Source organism: Armigeres subalbatus, chromosome 1, assembly GCF_024139115.2.
Source record: "Armigeres subalbatus isolate Guangzhou_Male chromosome 1, GZ_Asu_2, whole genome shotgun sequence".
NCBI classification, from domain to species: Eukaryota; Metazoa; Arthropoda; class Insecta; order Diptera; family Culicidae; genus Armigeres; species Armigeres subalbatus.
This window is the reverse complement of record NC_085139.1, coordinates 213,976,000-213,999,676: the sequence shown is the minus strand read 5'-3', so window position 1 is coordinate 213,999,676 and position 23,677 is coordinate 213,976,000. Positions and strand designations below refer to the sequence as shown.

Genomic DNA, 23,677 nt, shown 5'->3' with positions numbered 1-23,677 from the left:
AACCGAATCCTGGAAGGATTCTGAACCGAATCCTGGAAGGATTCTGAACCGAATCCTGGAAGGATTCTGAACCGAATCCTGGAAGGATTCTGAATCGAATCCTGGAAGGATTCTGAACCAAATCCTGGAAGGATTCTGAACCGAATCCTGGAAGGATTCTGAACCGAATCCTAGAAGGATTCTGAATCGAATCCTGGAAGGATTCTGAATCGAATCCTGGAAGGGTTCTGAATCGAATCCTGGAAGGGTTCTGAATCGAATCCTGGAAGGATTCTGAATCGAATCCTGGAAAGATTCTGAATCGGATCCTGGAAGGATTCTGAATCGAATACTGGAAGGATTCTGAATCGAATCCTGGAAGGATTCGGAACCGAATCTTGCAAGGATTCTGAACCGAATCCTGGAAGGATTCTGAACCGAATCCTGGAAGGATTCTGAACCGAATCCTGGAAGGATTCTGAACCGAATACTGGAAGGATTCTGAACCGAATCCTGGAAGGATTCTGAACCGAATCCTGGAAGAATTCTGAACCGAATCCTGGAAGGATTCTGAACCGAATCCTGGAAGGATTCTGAACCGAATCTTGGAAGGATTCTGAGCCGAATCCTGGAAGGATTTTGAACCGAATCCTGGAAGGATTCTGAACTGAATTCTGAAAGGATTCTGAACCAAATCCTGGAAGGATTCTGAACCGAATCCTGGAAGTATTCTGAACCGAATCCTGGAAAGATTCTGAACCGAATCCTGGAAAGATTCTGAATCGAATCCTGGAAGGATTCTGCATCGAATCCTGGAAGGATTCTGAATCAAATTCTGGAAGGATTCCAAATCGAATCCTGGAAGGATTCTAAATCTTATCCTGGAAGGATTTTAAATCGAATTCTGGAAGGATTCTGAATCGAATCCTGGAAGGATTCTGAAACAATTAAGATCGAATGGAGCGATCCGGATCGAATCCTTAAATGATTCAAATCGAATACCAATACGCTTCCATTCGAATCCTAAATCTATTAAGATTAAATCTTTTAACGATTTAAATCCAATCCTTGAACAATGCTAACCGAATATGTATTCTGAATCGATTTCATTAGGCGAAAGTTGGATTCTCAAACGATTTCTGAATGAATTGTGAATCAAATGGTAGAAGAGTTTTGAATCGAAACATGGATGGATTAAGAATTGATCCAATCTAAGGTTTTCATTTGAATAATGGAGTGATTTTGAATCGTCAAATCCTGGAAATATGTTGTATCAAATCCTAAAAATGATGTAAATTAACAAGACAAGAAGAAAGCAATACAATTCTCCTATTTTTCAAACTGTTATAAAGATCGTGTCACCGAAAATTCTGAGTAGAATCGGTTTGTGACCTGTAAATAATTTTCATGAAATATCTATTTCCAAAACTGCTCTGCTTATTTTAGCACATTCATCGCAGTTCTACTAGCTTATCTTTTCTGTCGCGTGTCCGAATTTATCATCTTCTGTTATCATTCTGTTCGAACAGATTGTTCAACATGGAACCAGTAGATACTACCAATAGCAAAATTATTTGCACTGATTGATCGACGATAACAATTGATATGAACGACAAATCATCTTCAAAAAAATGCCGAACTGCTTCAATAGGTACTGCGAATGTCTATAAAACCGTTCAGCAACAGTTGGCATCCGTTCTGTTGTATATCTTATTTGAAATGTTGACTTTCACTGGTAAGCTTTGGATCTATTGCTCTCAATTTACCTCACCGAAAGAAAATCCAAATTTCAGCTTTCGCCATTCTGTACATCATCATACCTACCCAGGGAAGCTCATCCCAGGGCAGGGCAGACGGCTGTGTAGCCGCTACTTGCGACACACTGCAGCAGATCAACACCTTGTACTGCCACTCCGACCCGGGACGATTCTGCCAGTGTCGTCCATCGGCGGGTAACGTTTGGACACTCCACGTGATGACATGCGTCGATCCGTCAACGGTGTTCAGTTTCCGGCATCAGGTATGCGTCCACCCGTCGTTGCGAGATGATGCCGACTGTAGCCCGCAGAGTGACGATGTCCAGGACGAAAACGTTGGGGATGATGATGATGAAACCGACGACGATGGAGGCAATGACGATGCCGTGGGATGTGAGGCGGTTCCTTGCGGGTCGTTTGAGAAGATCAACACCCTCTCGTGTCACCCGGATAGCAAACGGTTCTGCCAGTGTAGACCAATTGCAATCGAGTCGGAGTATCCGAACAGGGGAGTGTTTGAGGCGATTGACATGCCTTGCGCTTCCGGTACATCGTTCAGTTTCCGGCTACAAACGTGTGCTCGCGACGAACTGTGGATTAATACTTGTCCGTGATTCCCAGTATGACCATTACGTTTTAGATTTGGAAAGGATTCGATGTGTTGAAAACTGAACTAATATTAATAAGTTGTTGAAATAAAATAATCTTTGAATTCGAAAAGTACTTACAGTAGTAGGATTGTCAATTCATCAATTCATATCGTACCTGTAAGGAAAGAAAAAACGGAAATTAGGTTTGGTATTTATTTCAATGTCAGATTATTTATTCAACATAGACTCGGAAAAGTCGTAAACCATGCTGCTAATCACAAATCATTATCCATATAAGCTATATTTAATCAACAGCTAATAAGTTCAAGTCCTATTTGGCCCGTTGCATACAATTGACACACACGATGCAAGCGGTGGTCGGTACTAAATTTGGTCATCGAAGGGTCATCCAAACAGCAATTAATCTACCGTTGCTCACAAGCGCCCAACCAAGCATGGCGAAGAATGAACCCGCAGCACGACCCATCCCCATTAGGCATATTAAATCGCGCCCTCCTTCGCACCGATCGATTAACGATTCCAACTGGCAGTGCGGTGCATTAATCTTCGCCGACGAATCACGAAATTTGCCTCTCGCCATAAAACGAAATTCGGTGCTATGTCAAATGCTCGGACGGTTGGGGTCAATAGCAGCCTCAGTCATCGTGAATAGTTTATTCTAAACAAGGTGCTGGCGGGCGCCGACGATGGTAGCTGATGGTTGTCACATTCACACTTCACTGTTACCGATCGTCTGCTTTATTTTGACGCAGTTTAGATATCATTGATTTGGTTAGTTACTCTCACCAAAAGCTGGCAGTCAATGGACGAAGGCTTAGAAAAGTCATTGCCCCAGAGACTGACGCTAATAGTCAACGTGTTCAATATCCATAGCGGTTCCAAAGTTAATCGATGACATAGTTCAGTTGCTGTGGACACGGCAATCAATTACTGACTCAAATATTTGAACTTGGTTCAATGAATTTAGTGGAATAGCCTGCAGACTAATCAGTCTAGAAAAGAAATTTAGGAGATTATCGAAAAAGCTCTGCAATTAGTTTACAAATTTTCGTCTGTGATAAGCAGAGACAGTGGGCAGAGTGGGCCCTCCTTAGCCGTGCGGTAAGACGCGCGGCTACAAAGTAAGACCATGCTGAGGGTGGCTGGGTTCGATTCCCGATGCCGGTTTAGGCAATTTTCGGATTGAAAATTGTCTCGACTTCCCTGGGCATCAAAGTATCATCGTGTTAGCCTCATGATATACGAATGTAAAAATGGTAACATGGCTTAGAAACCTTGCAGTTAATAACTGTGGAAGTGCTTAATGAACACTAAGCAGTGAGGCGGCTCTGTCCCAGTGTGGGGATGTAATGCCAATAAGAAGAAGAAGAAGGCATGGACAGTCCTTCACAGGTACCTTCACCTGACAGTCCCATAAAGGTACACTGAGAAAATTCTTCATATTGAATATATTTTTTTTTGTGTCTTTATTAAGGAGACTTTCAGCCCAAGGCTGGCTCGTCTCCGGGGTGAATATATTTGTCGCGCACATAAATTTTTGCAATTTGGCGACCCAAATATATGCAATTTGTACCCACGCATAAATTCAATAACTACATATTAGATACCACACATACATTTTATTTGATTATAGATTATATTTGTACTTCGCGTGGAGAGTGGTTATGTGTGCACTAATTAGAATCATGAATTAAATTAATGGATTTTTGCCAATAAAAATGTGTGGAATTTTTGCAGTGTAGGGTAAGATAGTATAAAATGAACCCCCCCCCCCCCTTAAGGATTACACTGGGGCGTTTTGACCAGTGAAACATATTTGAAGATGGAAGCAATTTTATATCATAGTAACCACTGAGAAAAGTTATTTTGTTGCCCAACTGAGTGTTCCAGTGCAAGTTTTGCAGACAGTATACTAGCGTCACGTCCAGAATGTTGAGCAAACAAATATTAAAAGTTACATCAAAACTGTAACTTTTTGTATTTTGCAATTATTTTTATACAAAAAAAATTCATTGACATAGTATGATGGTTTTTCAAATATTTAAAGGTACCAACTGATTTTGACCCTTAGTTATTTATAGTTTTCTAGAAATCGTTTTGAGGTTTACCCAAACACAATCGACGCAACTTTTGCTTGGAGACTTCTGTTGTCCGTAGCGTTGCTAAAAAGCGACATATAGAGCCACTCAACGATTGAGTCACGGTGACAGTTGCCGAATTGATGATATGGTAGAGTAGGTTATTTGACCCCAAAGTGCGGTTTGGCCAAGATGGACATTCGGCAGGAAGGGTCATTTCGCCGCAAAAGGTGAATAACCCGGACAAAAATGTCTATTGCCCGAACGCGTCATTTAGCTGAAAAAACGTTAGGCCGAATATGTTATTTGGCCAACACAGCCAATTTGCCGAAAATGTCATGTAGCCGAACGGATCATTTGAAGGTCATACTTTTGCAGTGCTAAAAGAAATGAGAAGCAAGACGTTTCACTTCTCATTCCTTACTTAGTACTTCTCAAATATCATTAATCACTTCACACATTTCAAACAGTTTTTCGACTAAACGACTATTTCGGCCAAATGGCCTACTCGGTCCGACGGCTTTTTTGGCCATATCACATGTTCGGTCAATTCACATTTTCAGCCATATAGCTTGTCCTTTTTCGGACAGATGACCTATTCGGCCAAATCCCGAGTAGCACACATGCCATAGTTGACTTTCTGTGACCTATGTATAACTGAATCGAGCCATATAGGAGTTGTTGCAACCCAATTTGTCAGAAATGTGCTGCCAGGAAAGGCTTCAGTCGAACGACATTTTCGGCCGCATGTCTCTTTTGCTCAACCGTTCAATCCAAATCATTGCAATTTGATTCAATAAGAAGGATTTGCTGCTCCCAAGTTGAATCGAAACTTATTTCTTGTTATTCTGATACAGCAATTTTTTACAACAGAGGTTCTTATAAACCATGTATCATTAAATTTTTAAATAACAAAATTGTAACAAGATGTCTTCTAATTTAAAAAAAAAGTTATATAATATGTTTCAGTATTGCTATTCATATTTTGTTTTCTCATTCGGGACAGAAAAATTGTAGCAAAAATATTGCGGATAGTTTTTTTTTATAATCCATGTCGCGTATTGATACAATTGTGATATAATTCTGTTATGACTAGCTGGTTGGGACATCTTCAGTCACTTGTCATTATGCTAGTTCTGTTAAAATGACTGATTACGGTATTAGTAGTGAAATTAATTTGATTGGTACTATCTCGTCTTATGACAAATGACTCCCCAACTGTTATTTTAACAGTAGACTTGTAATGCTGAATGGTTTGGACCATTGGACCATGGACCATTAGATGGTAGCAGATTTATGTCAAAACTTGTTATTCTAGTAGCTACGTTTTTTTTTGCCTTGAGAAGATTTTTGAGTTTTCTTTCGAGCCTCAAATACTCTTCAAAAAGCTCCGACCTTCCGTGTTTACGGAAGGCCTTGAAGGCATCAGATTTCTCAGAATACAACTTAGTACATTTATCATCCCATCCAGGAGTGGCTGGTCTTCTGATGACAGATGTACTTGGAACGCGTCGTTTCTGAGCTTCTAGTGCGCTTTTTTTTAATCAACTCAATAAGGAAGAATATCAGTTGATTCAATACCAATATTTACCGCCGATGCAAATTTTTGCCAGTTAATGTTCTTCGTGAGATCGTAAGGAACATTAACTGGCTCATATTGTTGATAGCCACTCTTAATTGTGGTGACTATCGGCATATGGTCACTACCATGGGGATCTTGAATTACCTTCCACGTGCAATCTAATGATAGTGAATTTGAACATAAAGACAGATAAATACGGCTTTGTTGACCTTTTGATCCTATTCGAGTTACTTCACCAGTGTTCAAAATATTCAAATTGAAATCGTCACACAAATCATAGAAAATAGGCGCTCTATAATCGTCATAAGTTTCGCCCCATCCAATACCATGTGCGTTCATATCACCCAATATCAATACTGGAGATGATAGGAGGGAGACTGCGCTCCAAAAATGTCGACGATTAATAGAGGCATTTGGAGGAATGTACACTGAAGCTATGCAAAGATCTTTATTCTGCACATTTACTTGGCATTCGACGATTTCTAAGCCGGGAACAGTCGGAATGGGAATTCTGTAGAAGGAGTACCATTTTTTGATCCCCAAATCGTGGAAGTTGATTTCATCTTCAGAAGAAAGCCATGTTTCACAGAGTGCAAATATATCGCAATCGGAATTGCGAATCAAAAACTTGAACACGTCTAATTTATTTTTCAGACTATGATAGTTCCACTGCAGCACAGTGATTGTATCTTGGGTATTGGCCGTATTATCCATCGAAGGATACAATTCCTGCAAGAAGGGGCCATGAAACAGTCAATTGCTTCAGATAACTTTCCACTGTTGGTATAAAAAGGTCAATGATTGGCCTCAATGAATTCGGAATCTATATAATAAAAATGAAATGGTCTGTGTTCGTATCCGCATAACTCGAAAACGGCTGGATGGATTTTCTTCATTTCTTCAGCAGTTACGTTCGTTATCGTTTCCGACGGGTTTATATGATATTTCTTTATGCAAAAATCACAAATAAGGTTGAGGAAATCGTGAAATAATAAAATTAAGAATCGTATAGGAATTTCGCATGGGCGGTTCACAACGCGCGTTTTCGCCTACTATACAGGACAACGTCTGCCGGGTCGACTAGTATTGAATAAATTCAAAAAACGGTCCACAATGTCCTTAAAGGAGATCAATCCTCGCTTGGATAGAATACTTTTACTAGAAGTGTGAATTACTTTTTTTCTTTCGTTGAATCTCCTAGCCGGATGTTTCTTCGAAACATCGGATTTTGGCAATGGCGGAAATGTGAAAATTTTATTAATTGTATTTTAACACCGGACGATACGCAAACGCTTTCGTTGCCAAAAATATCCTCCTCTGCAAAATTTTAGCTAAATTGGACATGATATGATGCCATGCATGCATATTCTGCATGAAACTTTGAGAATTAATTTTTTGACAAAAATCGACTGTTTTGGGACTTTGAAAAAAATTCTTATGGTGAAAACAATTTTTCATCGAATTTAAAAACCGGACGTTACGCAAACATTTCCTAAGCCCTAAAATATGCCCCTATGCAAAATTTGAGCTCCATCGGACATGATTTAGGGGTGCTCAAAATCTTGCCATCAAAATTTTGAATTTTTTGTAACTTTTAAAACTTTAGAGATCAGATTTATGAAGAAAATTCATCAAATCAGATTGCTAGGCAATGTTTATTACTCTGAGGTTTATTTTTACGCGGTTATTATTACGCGGCACCGCATGAATTCAAAACACAACGTGTAAAGATCAAGTTTCAAAAAATTCCAAATTTTGATAGCAAGATTTTGAGCACTGCCGTAATCTGGCAAAGTGACATAAACGCCATTTTCTAAAAAATGGTGTTAACGAGTAGTATTCATCGAAAGAAAATTGGAAAACATGTAGGGTGTAATTTGGCACATACGTCACTTTTTCAGATTAAAATCCGATGGAGCTTAAATTTTGCATAGGGGCATATTTTAGGGCTTAGGAAATGTTTGCGTAACGTTCGGTTTTTAAATTCGATGAAAAATTGTTTTCGCCAAGTCCCAAAACAGTCGATTTTCTTAAAAAAATATTCTTAAAGTTTTATGCATTTTGAGTCCTTTCTCATCGAAAAACAAAAAAATCCCCCTTTGTGAGAAAAATGGATATCTGCGGAAGTTTTGATTAATTTTGAGCACCTCTAAATCATGCCCGATTTAGCTCAAATTTTGCATAGGGGGATATTTTTGGCTACGAAAACGTTTGCGTATCGTCCGGTGTTAAAATTCGATGAAAAAATGTTCATCATCTGAAAAAAAATACAAGTCCCAAAAATGTTCTAAAAGAAAAATCGATTGAATTTTTTTTAATAAGCATCAGATCTCGACGTTTCATGTATTTTCAAGTCATTTGGCATCAAAAACAAAAAATCGATTTTCGACTTTTCCTTTCATTTCCTTTCCTTTCGACATTTCAACACTTTGATGAATTTTAGGCACCTCTAAATCATGTCTGAAAAGCAAAAACTTTAAAATTTAAAGGGATTTCAAAAATTTCTTCAGTGGAAGCTAGATTTTTTTTTATCTAAAATAGAGAATGTAAAGCATAGTTATTCCAGATATTGTTATTTGTCACACATATTCATATAATTGTGATATGTGTGTTTCTATTCCCTCCCGCTCACTCGATGATGGCATTATTCCGGAGATTTGGAAGCAATCCTGAACGTATACACTCTGTCCCACATTTTTTTTACGATAACATTTTTTCTGTTGCACCGATCTTCACCAATTTTTTTCATGTGGATACTAACCCTTACAATGCTTGGCAAAGTTTGATCAGCATTCTTTATTTGTAAATTTATTAAAAAATAAATATGTGAAAAAAGGGGTGTCCCACATTGAAAGGTAAACTTGAACAAAAATTAGCTATTACCATAAAATCTATTCTGTTCATTTTATGACGATTAAGGACAAGGTTGGTGCGGTATCTGAGATGACCACTACTATTGATCGGTCACTGAAACTGGTAAGTTTATGTTATATTCACAATTTTATGCATCGTGTCTTCACTTTAAAGCCGAAGAGTGTTATTAATATCATAATAGATGTTCCCTGTTGATGAAATTACGTGTTTTTTTTCTTCAATATTCCAACAAGCAAGGTTTTTAGAAAAAACCCTGATTAATCCACCTAGCGGTGTTGGTGCCTTTCTCGTTTTAAACCTATTCTAAAAAATATGAGTGAGTGGTTTTTAGCGTGTTTTGCGCATAGAAAATAGTATTTTGGCCATAACTTCTGATCCCATAGTCCAATCTGGCCAATTTTCAATAGCAAACAATGGGACAGGATTCTCAATCGAATGGAACTTGTTGCGAGTAATTCGGCCAATGTTAAGCTCCAAAAAGTGTGTCTACAAAATTTTGTACACATACACACATACACACACACATACATACATACACACAACGGGGCAGCAGGGACTTTGTCCAAGGGCTTGACTATCCCTCCTCATGGCAACTGCGAGTTAGACCGGGACCATCGTCCCTAACCCCTAATCCCAAGGCGTCAAGCGACCCGTGCCGAGGGGATGCATGGCCAGGGGGGGTGAAATAATGAGCTAGGCCTTTAACGGAGCCTGTGGGGTACCTGTGCACCCTCCACAGTAATTGTCCCTTACCGCGTCATGCTGGGCTCTGGCGTGGTGGACCTCTTTTCCCGAGCAACTCGTAGGACCAAAATGGAAAACCAAGTCAATTCTTCAATTAGTGGTAGTAGTGTAGGCGACAACCCCTTCGCAAGGGGTGGGTTGTTCAGGTCTCCGCCTAGGAGGCCAGAGGCAATAGTCGGCAGCTCAGTGCGCAGCGCCAGCGTGGGTCACTTAACCTTCATATCGGCTAAAAAAGGCCCGTAGGGGTTATTGACGGCCCATGGCTTGTGGAGGCGATGAACCGCAAACGCGATGGGCTTTCGGCCTTCGAGGTGGCGACGGAACAGCTGGACGCCATCATCGACTTTGCGTCATCGAAACATAATATCAGTAAGGACCTCAAGAGGAGCTTGCAGAAACTTTGAAAGTCGATGCTGGACGCCAAGCTGGAGAGGGCTGTCGGGATGGCCAAGTGTAAACCCGTGAAATCCGTGGAGTCGAGGTCTACCCAGACTGAGGCCCAAAGATTCGCGGACTCGTGCAAGGTCGAATCGACCGAAGGCGTGCCAGCAAAGACGGTGCTACCAAAGTCTACCCAAACTGAGGCTCGAGTATTTGCGGGTACGTCGGGGGTGACTGCTCCAACGGAGCAGATACAAAAACGGGGGAGACAGTCTCCAGGGGATGAGCTCCCTGGGGGCCGCTCCAAAACGCGGAGGATTACTACCCCGAACAAGGGTAGTGGGGCTGGGAAGCTGAACCCCGGCCAGGTACCTTCAAAACCGGGGGAGGAAGGACCTGGAAAGGTCCGTCCACCCAGGAAAGACGGTGGTAAGGGGTTACGGCAGGCTGAGAGCTCTCAGCCGCCCCAGACCGCCCCCAGGAAATAGAGGGGGATGACGCCTCCTGGACCCTGGTCAAGAACAAGAGGAAACCGAAGACGTCAAGGGCCGAAAAGAAGGCCCAGGCGAATGCGGGTAGCAAGAAGTCTAGGGTAGGCGCCAATCGCTCCAGGGGCGATGCCCTAGTCATCACGGCGGACGAGGCCAAGTACTCGGACGTCTTGAAAGCGATGAGGAGTGACGTCAAGCTCGGTAAACTCGGCGCCGACGTACGTCGAATAAGACGTACCCGGATGGGCGAGATGATCCTCGAGCTGAAGCGGAGCGTCTCGCAAAAGGGCGCCGCCTACAAGAAGTTGGCGGAGGAGGTCCTAGGCGAGACGGTCAAGGTGAGGGCACTCACGACGGAGGTGAATCTAAGGGTTAAATACCTGGACGAGATCAACAAAGTCGAAGAGCTCGTCACGGCACTGCGGTGACAGTGTGAAGTGGAGACGTCCACCGCAGCCGTTCGGCTACGGAAAGGTCCGGCAGGGACGCAGGTAGCATTGGTTCGGCTATCTGCAGCGGACGCCTCCAAGGTAGTCAAGTTAGGGAGCGTCAAGGTGGGATGGTCGGTATGCCCTGTGGGCATATACGAGCAACCCGAAGTTTGCTTCAAGTGTCTGGAACCGGGGCACAAGCAATGGGACTGCAAAGGCCTTGTTAGAAGCAATCTCTGCCGACTCTGCGGATTGGAGGGACATAAGGCACAATGCTACACGAACCCTCCCAATGGTTTGATTTGTTTCACCAAAGCTGTGAACAGCAAGCACCCCATGGGGGGTTCGATGTGCCCGGCGTTTAAGCGTGCTGCAAAATAACAGTTCAGGTAACGCAGCTGGCTTGCTCGGCCACGCCCACATTTGGTGTGCGCAGGTTTAGAGGAAACGGCGGAATACGAGTTGTTCGTGTGCTCACGTTTTCGCGTAATGCGTGACCACATGCTTGCCACATGTGGTCAGGACACTACCCCAGACAACCTAGTTCGGAGGATGTGTAAAGATGAAGTTGGCTGGAACGCCGTTTTATCGGCTATCGCCCAAATCGTCTCGGAGCTACACAGAAGGTGGCGCGTGACTTAAGGATGGCTAGTTCAGGCGCAAATAAGAGGTGGTCCAAGGGATCGGAGTCGGCTTCATGGGTCATACCGGTGGTCATGCTCTGTGGTCGATCTCGATCCTTTTATCGAACAAGTGGCCGCGCGAAGAACAACCTCGTCAAGGCTGGGGCAGGCGTAGGCACCGCGTAGGCACCGCGTCGGCAAGTCCCTCTGTTTGCTGGCGAATAGGCCCTATCGCAGAAAGGTCAATTTGGGGTGCACGCGGCATCATCATTCTTGATACCAGTCGTGCAGAGGGAAGCAGGCGCGCAGTCGACCCTTCCCACCTTCCGAGGACATAGGGCGTGGTAAGGCCACCTGGAAAGCCGGTAATGCGCTGGCACAATACCATGGTGTTCTTCTAAAAAAGCGAGTCATGAAGTTCGATGCTGCAAGGATACGCAGCTAACCTCGAGGGTGCGTTGTGCACTGGCCCCCCTTTGAAGCATTACTTTCTGGTTGTACCGAAGAGACTATGGGCTTGGCGGCAATGGAAACGGTTTAGCGGGTCGGGGATGTAGTACTGCCTACCTCGTTTGCTATTGGTGGTGATCCCTAACCCCGCACTTCCTGGACAACCCAGGATGTCTGTTGAGCAAATTCCCCCTCCATTCCTTAGGAAGAAAAAAAAATACATACACACAAACAGACATCATCTCAATTCGTCGAGCTGAGTCGATTGGTATATAACACTATGGGTCTTCGAGCCTTCTATCAAAAGTTTGGTTTTGGAGTGATTATACAGCCTTTACGTATACTTAGTATACGAGAAAGGCAACCTTTCCCAACCAGTTAGTTATAAAAAAAATATATCACAATCATATAATAATTTAGTTGGCATTATCTGTTCCGGATGAAGCAAAGAAAAATGTATGATCGTCATAACATGATTTAATAATTATGAATAGCAATACTTGAAACACAATCAGTGATAACTTTGTTCTTTTCAATAACATAATTTGTAATAATTTTGGTTATTTTAGGGCATTTGGCCGAAAAGGACATATTACTGAATATGACATTTGGCCGAATAGGGCAGTTGGTCGAATAGAACATTTGGCCGAATGGGACACAGTGAGAAGTGAAAAATATAGAGTGAGAAGTGAGACGTCTCAATTCTCATTCCTCATTTTTCACTTTTCCCTGTTGAAAGCGAGAAACGCGTAGTGAGTAGTGAGACGTCTCACTTCTCACTCCTCATTTCTTATTTCTCACTGTGAAAAGTGAGTAGTGCGAAGTGAGAAGTGGCACGTCTCACTTCTCACTCCTCATTTCTTACTTCTCACTTATAGTGAGAAATGAGAAATGAGGAGTGAGAAGCGAGACGTCCCACTACTCACTTCATACTTCTCTCTATAAAAAGTGAGTAGTGCGAAGTAGATAGTGAGACGTCTACTACTCACTACTCGCTTCTAACTTTTAACAGGGAGAAATGAGACATGTGGAGTGAGGATTGGGACGTCTTACTTCTCACTTCTCGCTGTGAAAAGTGAGAAGTGAGTAGTGAGACTTCTCACTTACCACTACTCACTATTCACAGTGAGAAGTGGAAAATAAGTAGTAAGAAGTGAGACTTATCACTTTTCACACCTCATTCCCCACTTTCCAAATAACCTATTTGGCCAAATGACCCATTCGGCACAAATGTTCATTCGGCTAAATGTTCTATTCGGCAAAATGACTTTCGGCCTAATGGTCTGGTCGGCCATATGGTATATTCTGCTAAACAACTTTCGGCCAAATGTCCTATTCGGCCATATGACTTTCGGCCTAATGGTCTGGTCGGCCAAATGGTATATTCTGCCAAACAATTTTCGGCCTGAAGGCCAAATGGCATTCGGCCAAACGGCCCTTCCCCGCAATACGTTTTTTCACTTCACGGGAAACGTCATTGTCACATGTCACAAGCGTACCAAGGTAAACAAATTCTTCAACAACTTCAAACACATTCCCATCAAGCACTACCTCTCTATTTTCCACCATGTACTTTGTCTCCTTCTGCAGTGAGACAAAACCCTCCACTACTGCTCTGCGATCGATTCCAATGAGGTTGATGTCGTCCGCAAAGCCCAAGAGCATATGCGACCGTATAATGGTAGTGTCGTTCCTCTGCACGCCAGATCTCCTAATAGCACCCTCGAGTGCAATGTTTCGAAAGTGCATCACCCTGCTTGAATCCGTGTAAGGTCACAAACGAAGTTGACACTTCGTCTGCAATCCGAATACTTGATTTCGAACCATCCACCGTTGCACGTATCAGCCCAATCACTTTAGGCGGAAAACCATGTTCGGACGTTATCTACCACATCTCATTTCTTTTGACTGAATCGTACGTAGCTTTGAAATCAATGAACAGATGGTGAGTCTGCAAGTTGTACTTCCGGAGTTTATCAAGGATCATCCGCAGGCTAAACATCTGATCCGTCGTTGATCGGCTCTTCCGAAAACCTGCCTGGCATTCGCCGACGAAGTACTCCTCAAGTGGTCTCAGTCTGTTAAACTGTGTTCAAAAGGGTGATCCCTCTGTGATTGGCACACTCTAGTCAGTGCCCTTTGTAACGGTGTCTAATATTTTGCGTGAATATTCTTACATTAATTTTTACGTTCCAGTTAATAAATAATTAATTAAACTAGTTTAGATAAATTGATACTTAATATTTCGCGAACCATTTACACAACTGCCACTTGCCATAAAGTTGTGTAATAAAAAGCTGCCATTTTTAATATGCTTTTTAGGATAAAAGCTTAGAACTAAAGTAGATTAAATATTAATGAGTCCTGAGAGAAATTATTTAGCTTCAAAGTAATACTATAAAACTCGTCTAAAAATAATATGAATGTATTAGTAAATTTCAATTATTCTAAAGCTATGACTACGCAAATTTGAGGAACTAATATGTGCTTCTGAAACTGCTCTGCCATTTCTATTTTAACTTGGCTGAAGAGTAGAAGCCAGTTTCAGTGCGATAGCTATTTTTTAAAAAGTTTCTCTAAGGTGTGTATTAAAAGTGAAGTTACATAAAGTACAACTTGTAGTGCAGTGATGAAAACTTAATATACATTCTTATTTCTATTTTCTTAAAATTATTTAAATAGTTCGAGTACGTTTAATTTCGCACGAGGCGAACGCTCTACTCTCGAGCAATTTATTTTAGTACTTAAAGGTAATTATCCATTGAATTCATTTATTTAATTATTACACACCTAACCAAGATTCATGTCGGACAGCAGCGTCCGAACGACGCTTTTGTACGGGTTTTTCTTTTTCCCGTTCCGCTGGACACGTCTCGTCCACGCGGTGTGAACCTGGCCGTGCGGGCCCGCCATTACGGTAGCCAAACGAGGATTGAGGCATTCCGACCTACCGAGATTCTCCAAAGGAAAGTTTCCCCAGTCCCGGTGGTTGTGTAGTCCCACAGACGAAGGCCAGTTGGAGACCCGTGACGCTTCCTGAGGAGAGGAGACGGCAGAGTATCGGACCATCAGCCACCGCCCTTTCTCGCAACTATAGATCGGCCAACTACGCACGTGTGCCCATTCCGGCGATGCATCTGCCGAAGAGCTCGAGTGTTCCGTCGCATCATTGATCGGACACCCCCTGTAGCTGGCACCGTCGTTATCATCGCTCGATGACGACACAGCCCTGTCGGTATACCAGCCGCCAGCATAAACCCTGATCAGGTATGTCGCAAATCATGGCCATGTAACACACACAACAACACTCACACTCTCACTACACACTAAAATGAATCTTGAAAAAAACATAATACATAAATGAATTCAATATAAATTTCTCTTGCGTTCATTCATTTATCTCGCTAAGCCCTGTGGTTTATTAGTCTGCCCGGGAATGTGCTGAGTTTACGTTTCATGCGCTACAGATAGAGTACGTTTTTGTCTACGTTCACTTTACTGCTTCGGTGCGTTCACCTCAGGAAACTTCACCTCTGAATTTTCGTTGTCTAGCTTTGGAACCGTTCTAAAACCCCTTGTAGATTGCGCTCATGCTTCCTAAAGCTAAGTCGGGCAACTTATTATAACACGACCAGTGGTCTCTCAACGTTGAGAGTGGCGCATAAATCACTGAGTTTGCGGCAATTCATTCAGAGCTTTGACGAACGGTTACATTGGCGCCACAACGCAAAATAGTATATCCAATCTTTATTAATTGAATTTCACACCACGTTTGTAAATATTTATCATACTATTATTCTTTTTTTTTATTTGAAATTTTCATCATACTTTAGAATACTTTTTTTTATTTAAGCATACATTTCTATCAAACCATTTTCTTTAGGCTAAACAAAAATTGAATTTAATTTATTGTAGTTTAAATAGTTTAAATCTTGAATTGGATTTGATTTTTTTTATTATTGAATTTTGCATTATTACATTAAATAGGTTAATTTGTAGTTTCGCTTTTAAGTTTTTGAATATTAGTAATATTACTTTGTATTTTTAATTTGATTTGCTTGGAATTGTGGATTTTTTTTTTTGACTTGAACTCTACTACATTTTTTTTTTTCATTCGAATAAGCGGTAACAAATTAGTCAAAATGGTAAGGTTTTACATCCTACCAAATGCGGATCACTTAGTAGAAGATGAGCTGAATTTTGAAATTAAACTTAGAAACGTCGAAATCGAGTTGGACGCTAAAATAGAAGATAGAAGGAGAGCTCTTAGATACGCTTACAAAACGGAGCGAAATGAACCAAAACTGTATGATACCGGTATTGCAATAGGAGAAGAAACTAAAACTCTTGAAAATGTTATCAAATCTTTAAAAAGAAATTTACGAGAATCATTCGATTATGTCATTGTTTCTCGTTTGAGACATTATTTAATCAGGTTATCATCATCAAGAACATCTAATGAAGAAGAAAAGGAGTTGAAAGACGACTGTTGCAAACAAATTGAAGAGATTTTACGAGCGAACAGGCAGAGAGTAACATACGATCCAATACATTTGAACGACGAAACCGATCATGACTTAGGAGAGGGAGCAAAAGCTCTAAAGACCTCTTGGAGAAACCCTGATCCCAATGCGTTCGTGTTAGTAGGAAACCAGAGCAATAATACTCAATTCACGCAATCAAATGAATATGGTAATAAAACAGGAACCATACCGAAGGATAGTAAAAAGAGAGAAGATAACAGAAACAAAGAAGAGAGAAGGGACAAAAAGATACAGAAAATAGGTGACGCTAAATATGAATCAGGGTACAGGCAGATAGAAAGGACAGAAAATTTGTTGAAACACATGCGCATAAATGATTATAGCCAACGTAAAAGTAAGAAGGAAAAGAAATACAAGAAAGATAGATCACATGCAGCAACTGATTATAATTCGGAATCTAGCGAAGGCGAGAATACAGCAGACGAGGGGAAACGAAGAAAAACTATAGGACACGGTAGATCAAGGGGTAGATACACTTCGACTTCAAATAGTAGTAGTAGCAGTACAGAGGAAGAAGAAGAACCCGGTCGGTGGGTCAGAGAAAGGAATCCTCGTCGATCACATACTCCAGAACGCCACTATAGAGCCTATAGGGATGATTATTACAGAGCTTCTCGTTCAAGGGTAGAAAACTGCGACATTGTTTTCAGCGGCAACGCTAGGTCAATGCAAGTGAAAGATTTTTTTAATAGGGCAGAAAATTAGCAAAGCACGAACGAGTCAGTAAAATAGAGTTATTAGACAAAATTCATTATAAACTAAAGGGAGAAGCAAGTGATTGGTGGTTTACGAGGGAAGATCATTGCGATTCTTGGGAAAAATTCGAAAGCGAAATCCGATTTAGATTTGGCAATCCTAATCGTGATAGGGGAATACGTACTCAGTTGCGAGAGCTACGTCAAAAAAGAGGAGAGACTTTCGTGGCGTTTGTCACGGAAGTTGAAAAATTGAACCAGTGCCTCAAACGCCCCCATTCATCACGAACAATATTTGAGATAGTATGGGAGAATATGCGACCCCATTACCGGTCAAAATTAGCCACAACGCGTGTGCATAATTTAGAACGCTTATTGGATCTCAACCACCGTATCGATGCTACAGATCCGAACCTTTACCGGTCTGCCCACGGCACCCGAAATGACGTAAATAATGTCGATGTTCATAGTTACTCTGAAGACGAAGATAGATCGTCAGAAGAATACGGCATACATGCACTACAACGTAAACCAAAATTAATCCGGGATGGCCAGAAATCGAACCCAACAAACAACACGACAAATGTTCAGGAACCTACGGTAACTCCAACAACAGTAAAATGTTGGAATTGCCAAAAGACAGGCCATCATTGGAGAACCTGTAATGAGATAAAGCTTATTTTTTGTTATGCATGTGGAAACCTTGGCCGAACCACGAGAACATGCGAGCGGAATCACCCACACTCAACACCTTCTAACCAAATCTACACAAACAATCAGCAGTCGTTAAACTAGATGCGGGGTGTACCAAGGGGAACCCGTCCATCTCGCAGTCCATTCAAATGGTTCCAAAATTACAAACTTTTGAATACTTCCAAAAATACCAAGAAACCCTACACATTAAGGTGAACCCAAACGTTTGCCCAAAAATACGTGTCTCAATACTAGACACAGACATCGTTGCTTTGCTGGACTCAGGTGCTAGCATCAGCGTGCTAAACTCTACGAAATTGTTAGATAAGCATGGACTAAAACTGTTTAAAGCAACTGTAGTAGTTAGTACAGCCGATAATACGGAGCATGAATGTCTTGGCTATGCAAACGTACCCTACACGTTTGCTGGCAATACTAAGGTAATACCAACAATAATCGTACCTCAACTATCTAAATCCCTAATCCTAGGAATGGATTTTTGGAATGCCTTTGGCATCAGACCGATGATTAATCTTGACAACCGATTATCTGACGTAGACATGTTGAACGTTAATGGCCAACCGATGGTCAGCTTCATTCACCCAGACCACCACTCCCAAATAAACGTAATTGATACGGAGCCGGACATCTGCCTTAACATATTTTCATTAGAATTAACAGAAAATGAAATCGAAATTATTCACAAGGCCAAGACAGAAGATGATGAATCACTAGAACTGCCGTCGTTAGAATTATTGAATGATTCGGATTTGAATATAGATTCTATAGAGACTGAACATGAATTGAACGAACAAGAAAGGGGTCAGCTTACTGCTGCACTCAAATGTTTTCAATGGACGAGTGAGAGTAAACTCGGACGTACCAATTTAATCGAACATGAAATCGAAACAATAGAAGGCGCTAGAATGCGAGACTTACCTATGTACAAATACTCACATAGCGTATGGGAAAACATAGAGAAGGAATTGGAAAGATACGAAAAGTTAGACGTAATCGAGGAATGCACGAGCGAATTTGCTAGCCCGCTAGTTCCAGTGAAAAAATCCAACGGAAAAATGCGAGTTTGCTTAGACTCGAGAAAAATAAACTCGATCACAAGAAAGGATGCGTACCCCATGCGCAACATGAATGAAATCTTTCACCGATTACAGAAAGCTAGATATTTCAGTATAATAGATTTGAAAGACGCTTACTTTCAAATTCCTTTGAAAGAAAGCTCTAGGAATTATACGGCCTTTAGAACGCCAAAGGGACTGTTTAGATTTAAAGTCGTCCCGTTCGGACTCAAAAATGCTCCCTTTACAATGAGCAGACTCATGAACAAGGCTATTGGTTTCGACCTCGAACCATTTGTGTTCATCTATCTTGATGACATTGTTGTAGCTACAGAGACCCTTGAAGACCACTTTATTCTGTTGAAAGAGGTTGCCAAACGCCTCGCGAAAGCTGGACTGACCATTTCAGTCCAGAAGAGCCGATTCTGTAGGCGTCAGGTTAAATATCTAGGGTACCTTTTAACAGAAAATGGCCTTGCCATCGATAGCTCTAAACTGGAACCCATCCTTAACTACCCGCGCCCCAAGTCCATCAGAGACGTTCGGAGGTTGATGGGACTAATGGGTTTTTATCAAAAATTCATTAATAATTACAGCCACATTACCACCCCCATAACAGACCTTTTAAAAAAGTCCAAACGCTTCAAATGGACAGATGAAGCCGAGCAGGCTCTGGAGGAGCTCAAATCTGTATTAACCTCATCACCGGTACTAGCGAACCCTCGATATGACCTCCCTTTCATTATTGAAACAGACGCATCCCAACTTGCTGTTGGGGCTGCCCTCCTTCAAGACCACCCCGAAGGAAAACGTATAATCGCATATTTCAGCAAGAAGCTGTCTAGCACACAGCGCAAATATGCTGCAACAGAGAAGGAATGTCTGGCGGTTTTGCTAGCTATAGAAAACTTCCGCCACTATATTGAAGGCACCAATTTTAAAGTTATCACGGATGCAAAGAGCATCACGTGGCTATTTACGATAACGGCAGCAAACGGAAACTCGCGACTACTTCGCTGGGCCCTAAAGCTTCAGTCGTATGACTTCAGCATACAGTATAGAAAGGGCAAGGAGAATGTTCTTGCCGACTGTCTCTCACGGATAGAAACTGTTCAAGTAATTGACAGCGAATATGCTGACCTATCTAAACAAATTACAAAAAACCCAGAAAGTTTTAAAGAATTTAAGGTTGTGGGCAATAAGATCTTCAAATTTGTCCATAATGCCAAAAAAATTGAAGACAGACGTTTTCTATGGAAGTACTATCCCCCTAAGGAAGACCGGGCCGAAATTATTAGAATAACACATGAACCAGCTCACCTCGGCTACGACAAAACAATTTCTAAACTTAAAGAGAAGTTTTTTTGGCCAGGTATGGCAGTAGAAACCAGACGATATTGCAAATCTTGCTTGCCTTGTAAAACGTCGAAAAGCACAAATGTTAACAGTGTTCCAGCAATGGGGTCTCAAAAGCAGAATTGCGACCACCCGTGGCAATTTTTAACTTTAGATTATCTCGGACCTTTTCCCCCATCGGGGAAAGCGCGAAGTACATGCCTCCTTGTAGTGACAGACGTATTCACGAAGTTTGTACTCATACAACCATTTAAACAGGCAACAGCGTCTTCTCTTATTAAATTTCTTGAGGAATCTATTTTCCTACTATTTGGCGTCCCTCAAACAATCCTAACGGATAATGGTAGCCAATTTACATCCAAATTGTTTAAAGATTTGTTGAACCACTATGGAGTAACCCATTGGCTCACCCCATCATATCACCCACAGGTGAATAACTCTGAAAGAGTTAATAGGGTAATTACAGCTGCGATTAGAGCTACCATCAAATCCAATCACAAAACGTGGGCGGATAATATACAGAGCATCGCCAATGCCATAAGAAATTCGACCCATGAGTCAACAAAACACACTCCTTATTTTTAACATTCGGGCGTAATATCATCTCCGACGGACGTGAATACGAAACGCTGAGCGATGGCAAATCGGATGAGCACACAATTTCCCTGAACTAAGAAAACAATTGTATGAGCAAGTACGTAAAAATCTACATGATGCATATATAAAGCAATCGAAGTACTATAATCTGCGGTCTAGCTCAAAAGCACCAAAGTATCAGGTCGGTGAGCGAGTCCTCAAGAAAAGTACATTCCTGTCTGATAAGGGTAAAAATTTCTGTGCTAAATTGGCTCCAAAATATACTGAAGCGACAATAACGAAGGTCCTAGGTGACAGCTACGAATTGGCCGATAGCACAGGGAAATCTATAGGAATATTCCATGCCACTTTCCTCAAAAAGTTTTGACCACAAAATCGATGAAAAAGCTATGAATTGATCACGACGATAATTACGATCAACGGAAAATTAGATCCCATCAAAATACGTATGAACTTCGGTTGCAATAAAACGGTAATCAAAACAAAAACAACGATAAATAATAATGCATTTCTTGTATATAGGTTGAAAACATGAATGAATTTTTTCCACTCGCGTACATTCGTAAAAAAAAATCACTTTCACTGTCATGTGTTCGTATTTAAATCGATGATAGGTAGCAAACAGAACAACATATTTTCATTATGTGGATAGAGTTCGTCTTCAGGACGATCATTCGTGCATGTGTATTTGTATCGTATATCTGCGCACTGTAGGTAGATTGAGATGTTTCTCATCCAATTCTAAGCTCCGGATATGTTTTTCACCTGTAAATAGAAAAGATACGATTAGATAAGGAATAAGTAGTAACCTAATGTAATACTCCCCGGATTTATATCGCAGATTAGCCTCTGTTTTTTCGAAGAATTTCTAGCTGCTTCGTAGTAGGTCACGCTGCTTCCATCTTTTATGCTTTTTGCCATTTCTGTTTCGGTTTGACAGTGCTTTTTGATCGCTCTGTCAACGAGGTGCAGGGTTGAACACAATGCTGTGAGTTAGTGATGCGATGTTTTGATGACGTTTAATGCTGTCAATGGTTTAGGAAATCAACATGACATTTGATTGTATTGGTCAACACAAGGTTGATAAAGAATGTTATGCATTATTTCTATCTACGTTCACGGGCTAAATATCAATAATTGGGTCAATTTTGGTTGATAGTGTTGATAAATAGCAGAATTTTAAGTATTGGTATGAGCTTACGGTTAGTCGAATCAAATTCGATGTAGTAAAAAAATACACAATGCCTATCCAAGTTTGTTTTGTTTACATCTAGGTATATTTTCCGTTCAATCTACAATTTTGTTTGGAAATGGTCCAATAAAGTAGATGTTTTATGATTGTAACACTAACAAAGCCGAATGTATTAAACCAAGCAATGATTTGATAGAGTGTATGCTTCAATCGGTATGCAATAGTTGAACCAACAGCAGTTTCAATTCGATAGTACAGAACTATGTAAATATTATCTCAGGTTATGAAAATTTGATCAATCTCTCATTGATCAAATTTTCATAAAAGTACGTGGTGTGATGTAACGGTGTCTAATATTTTGCGTGAATATTCTTACATTAATTTTTACGTTCCAGTTAATAAATAATTAATTAAACTAGTTTAGATAAATTGATACTTAATATTTCGCGAACCATTTACACAACTGCCACTTGCCATAAAGTTGTGTAATAAAAAAGCTGCCATTTTTAATATGCTTTTTAGGATAAAAGCTTAGAACTAAAGTAGATTAAATATTAATGAGTCCTGAGAGAAATTATTTAGCTTCAAAGTAATACTATAAAACTCGTCTAAAAATAATATGAATGTATTAGTAAATTTCAATTATTCTAAAGCTATGACTACGCAAATTTGAGGAACTAATATGTGCTTCTGAAACTGCTCTGCCATTTCTATTTTAACTTGGCTGAAGAGTAGAAGCCAGTTTCAGTGCGATAGCTATTTTTTAAAAAGTTTCTCTAAGGTGTGTATTAAAAGTGAAGTTACATAAAGTACAACTTGTAGTGCAGTGATGAAAACTTAATATACATTCTTATTTCTATTTTCTTAAAATTATTTAAATAGTTCGAGTACGTTTAATTTCGCACTTTGAGGCGAACGCTCTACTCTCGAGCAATTTATTTTAGTACTTAAAGGTAATTATCCATTGAATTCATTTATTTAATTATTACACACCTAACCAAGATTCATGTCGGACAGCAGCGTCCAAACGACACTTTTTGTACGGGTTTTCCTTTTCCGCTGGACACGTCTCGTCCACGCGGTGTGAACCCGGCCGTGCGGGCCCGCCATTACGGTAGCCAAACGAGGATTGAGGCATTCCGACCTACCGAGATTCTCCAAAGGAAAGTTTCCCCCAGTCCCGGTGGTTGTGTAGTCCCACAGACGAAGGCCAGTTGGAGACCCGTGACGCTTCCTGAGGAGAGGAGACGGCAGAGTATCGGACCATCAGCCACCGCCCTTTCTCGCAACTATAGATCGGCCAACTACGCACGTGTGCCCATTCCGGCGATGCATCTGCCGAAGAGCTCGAGTGTTCCGTCGCATCATTGATCGGACACCCCCTGTAGCTGGCACCGTCGTTATCATCGCTCGATGACGACACAGCCCTGTCGGTATACCAGCCGCCAGCATAAACCCTGATCAGGTATGTCGCAAATCATGGCCATGTAACACACACAACAACACTCACACTCTCACTACAC

General features: G+C 41.1%; 2 protein-coding genes across 4 annotated transcripts in view; one reads left to right on the top strand and one right to left on the bottom strand.

Annotated features, from left to right (window-relative positions):
• LOC134218555 (uncharacterized) overlaps nucleotides 1-2,350 on the top strand; it is a 35,417-nt gene extending 33,067 nt beyond the window's left edge. Inside the window, exon 2 of the mRNA XM_062697697.1 lies at nucleotides 1,773-2,350. Within this exon, the coding sequence (XP_062553681.1) occupies nucleotides 1,773-2,350 (578 nt within the window). The remainder of the gene's footprint in view (nucleotides 1-1,772) is intronic.
• The window catches only part of LOC134205756 (cadherin-86C), a 768,251-nt gene that overhangs the window by 372,371 nt on the left and 372,203 nt on the right, over nucleotides 1-23,677 (bottom strand). The window lies entirely within an intron of this gene.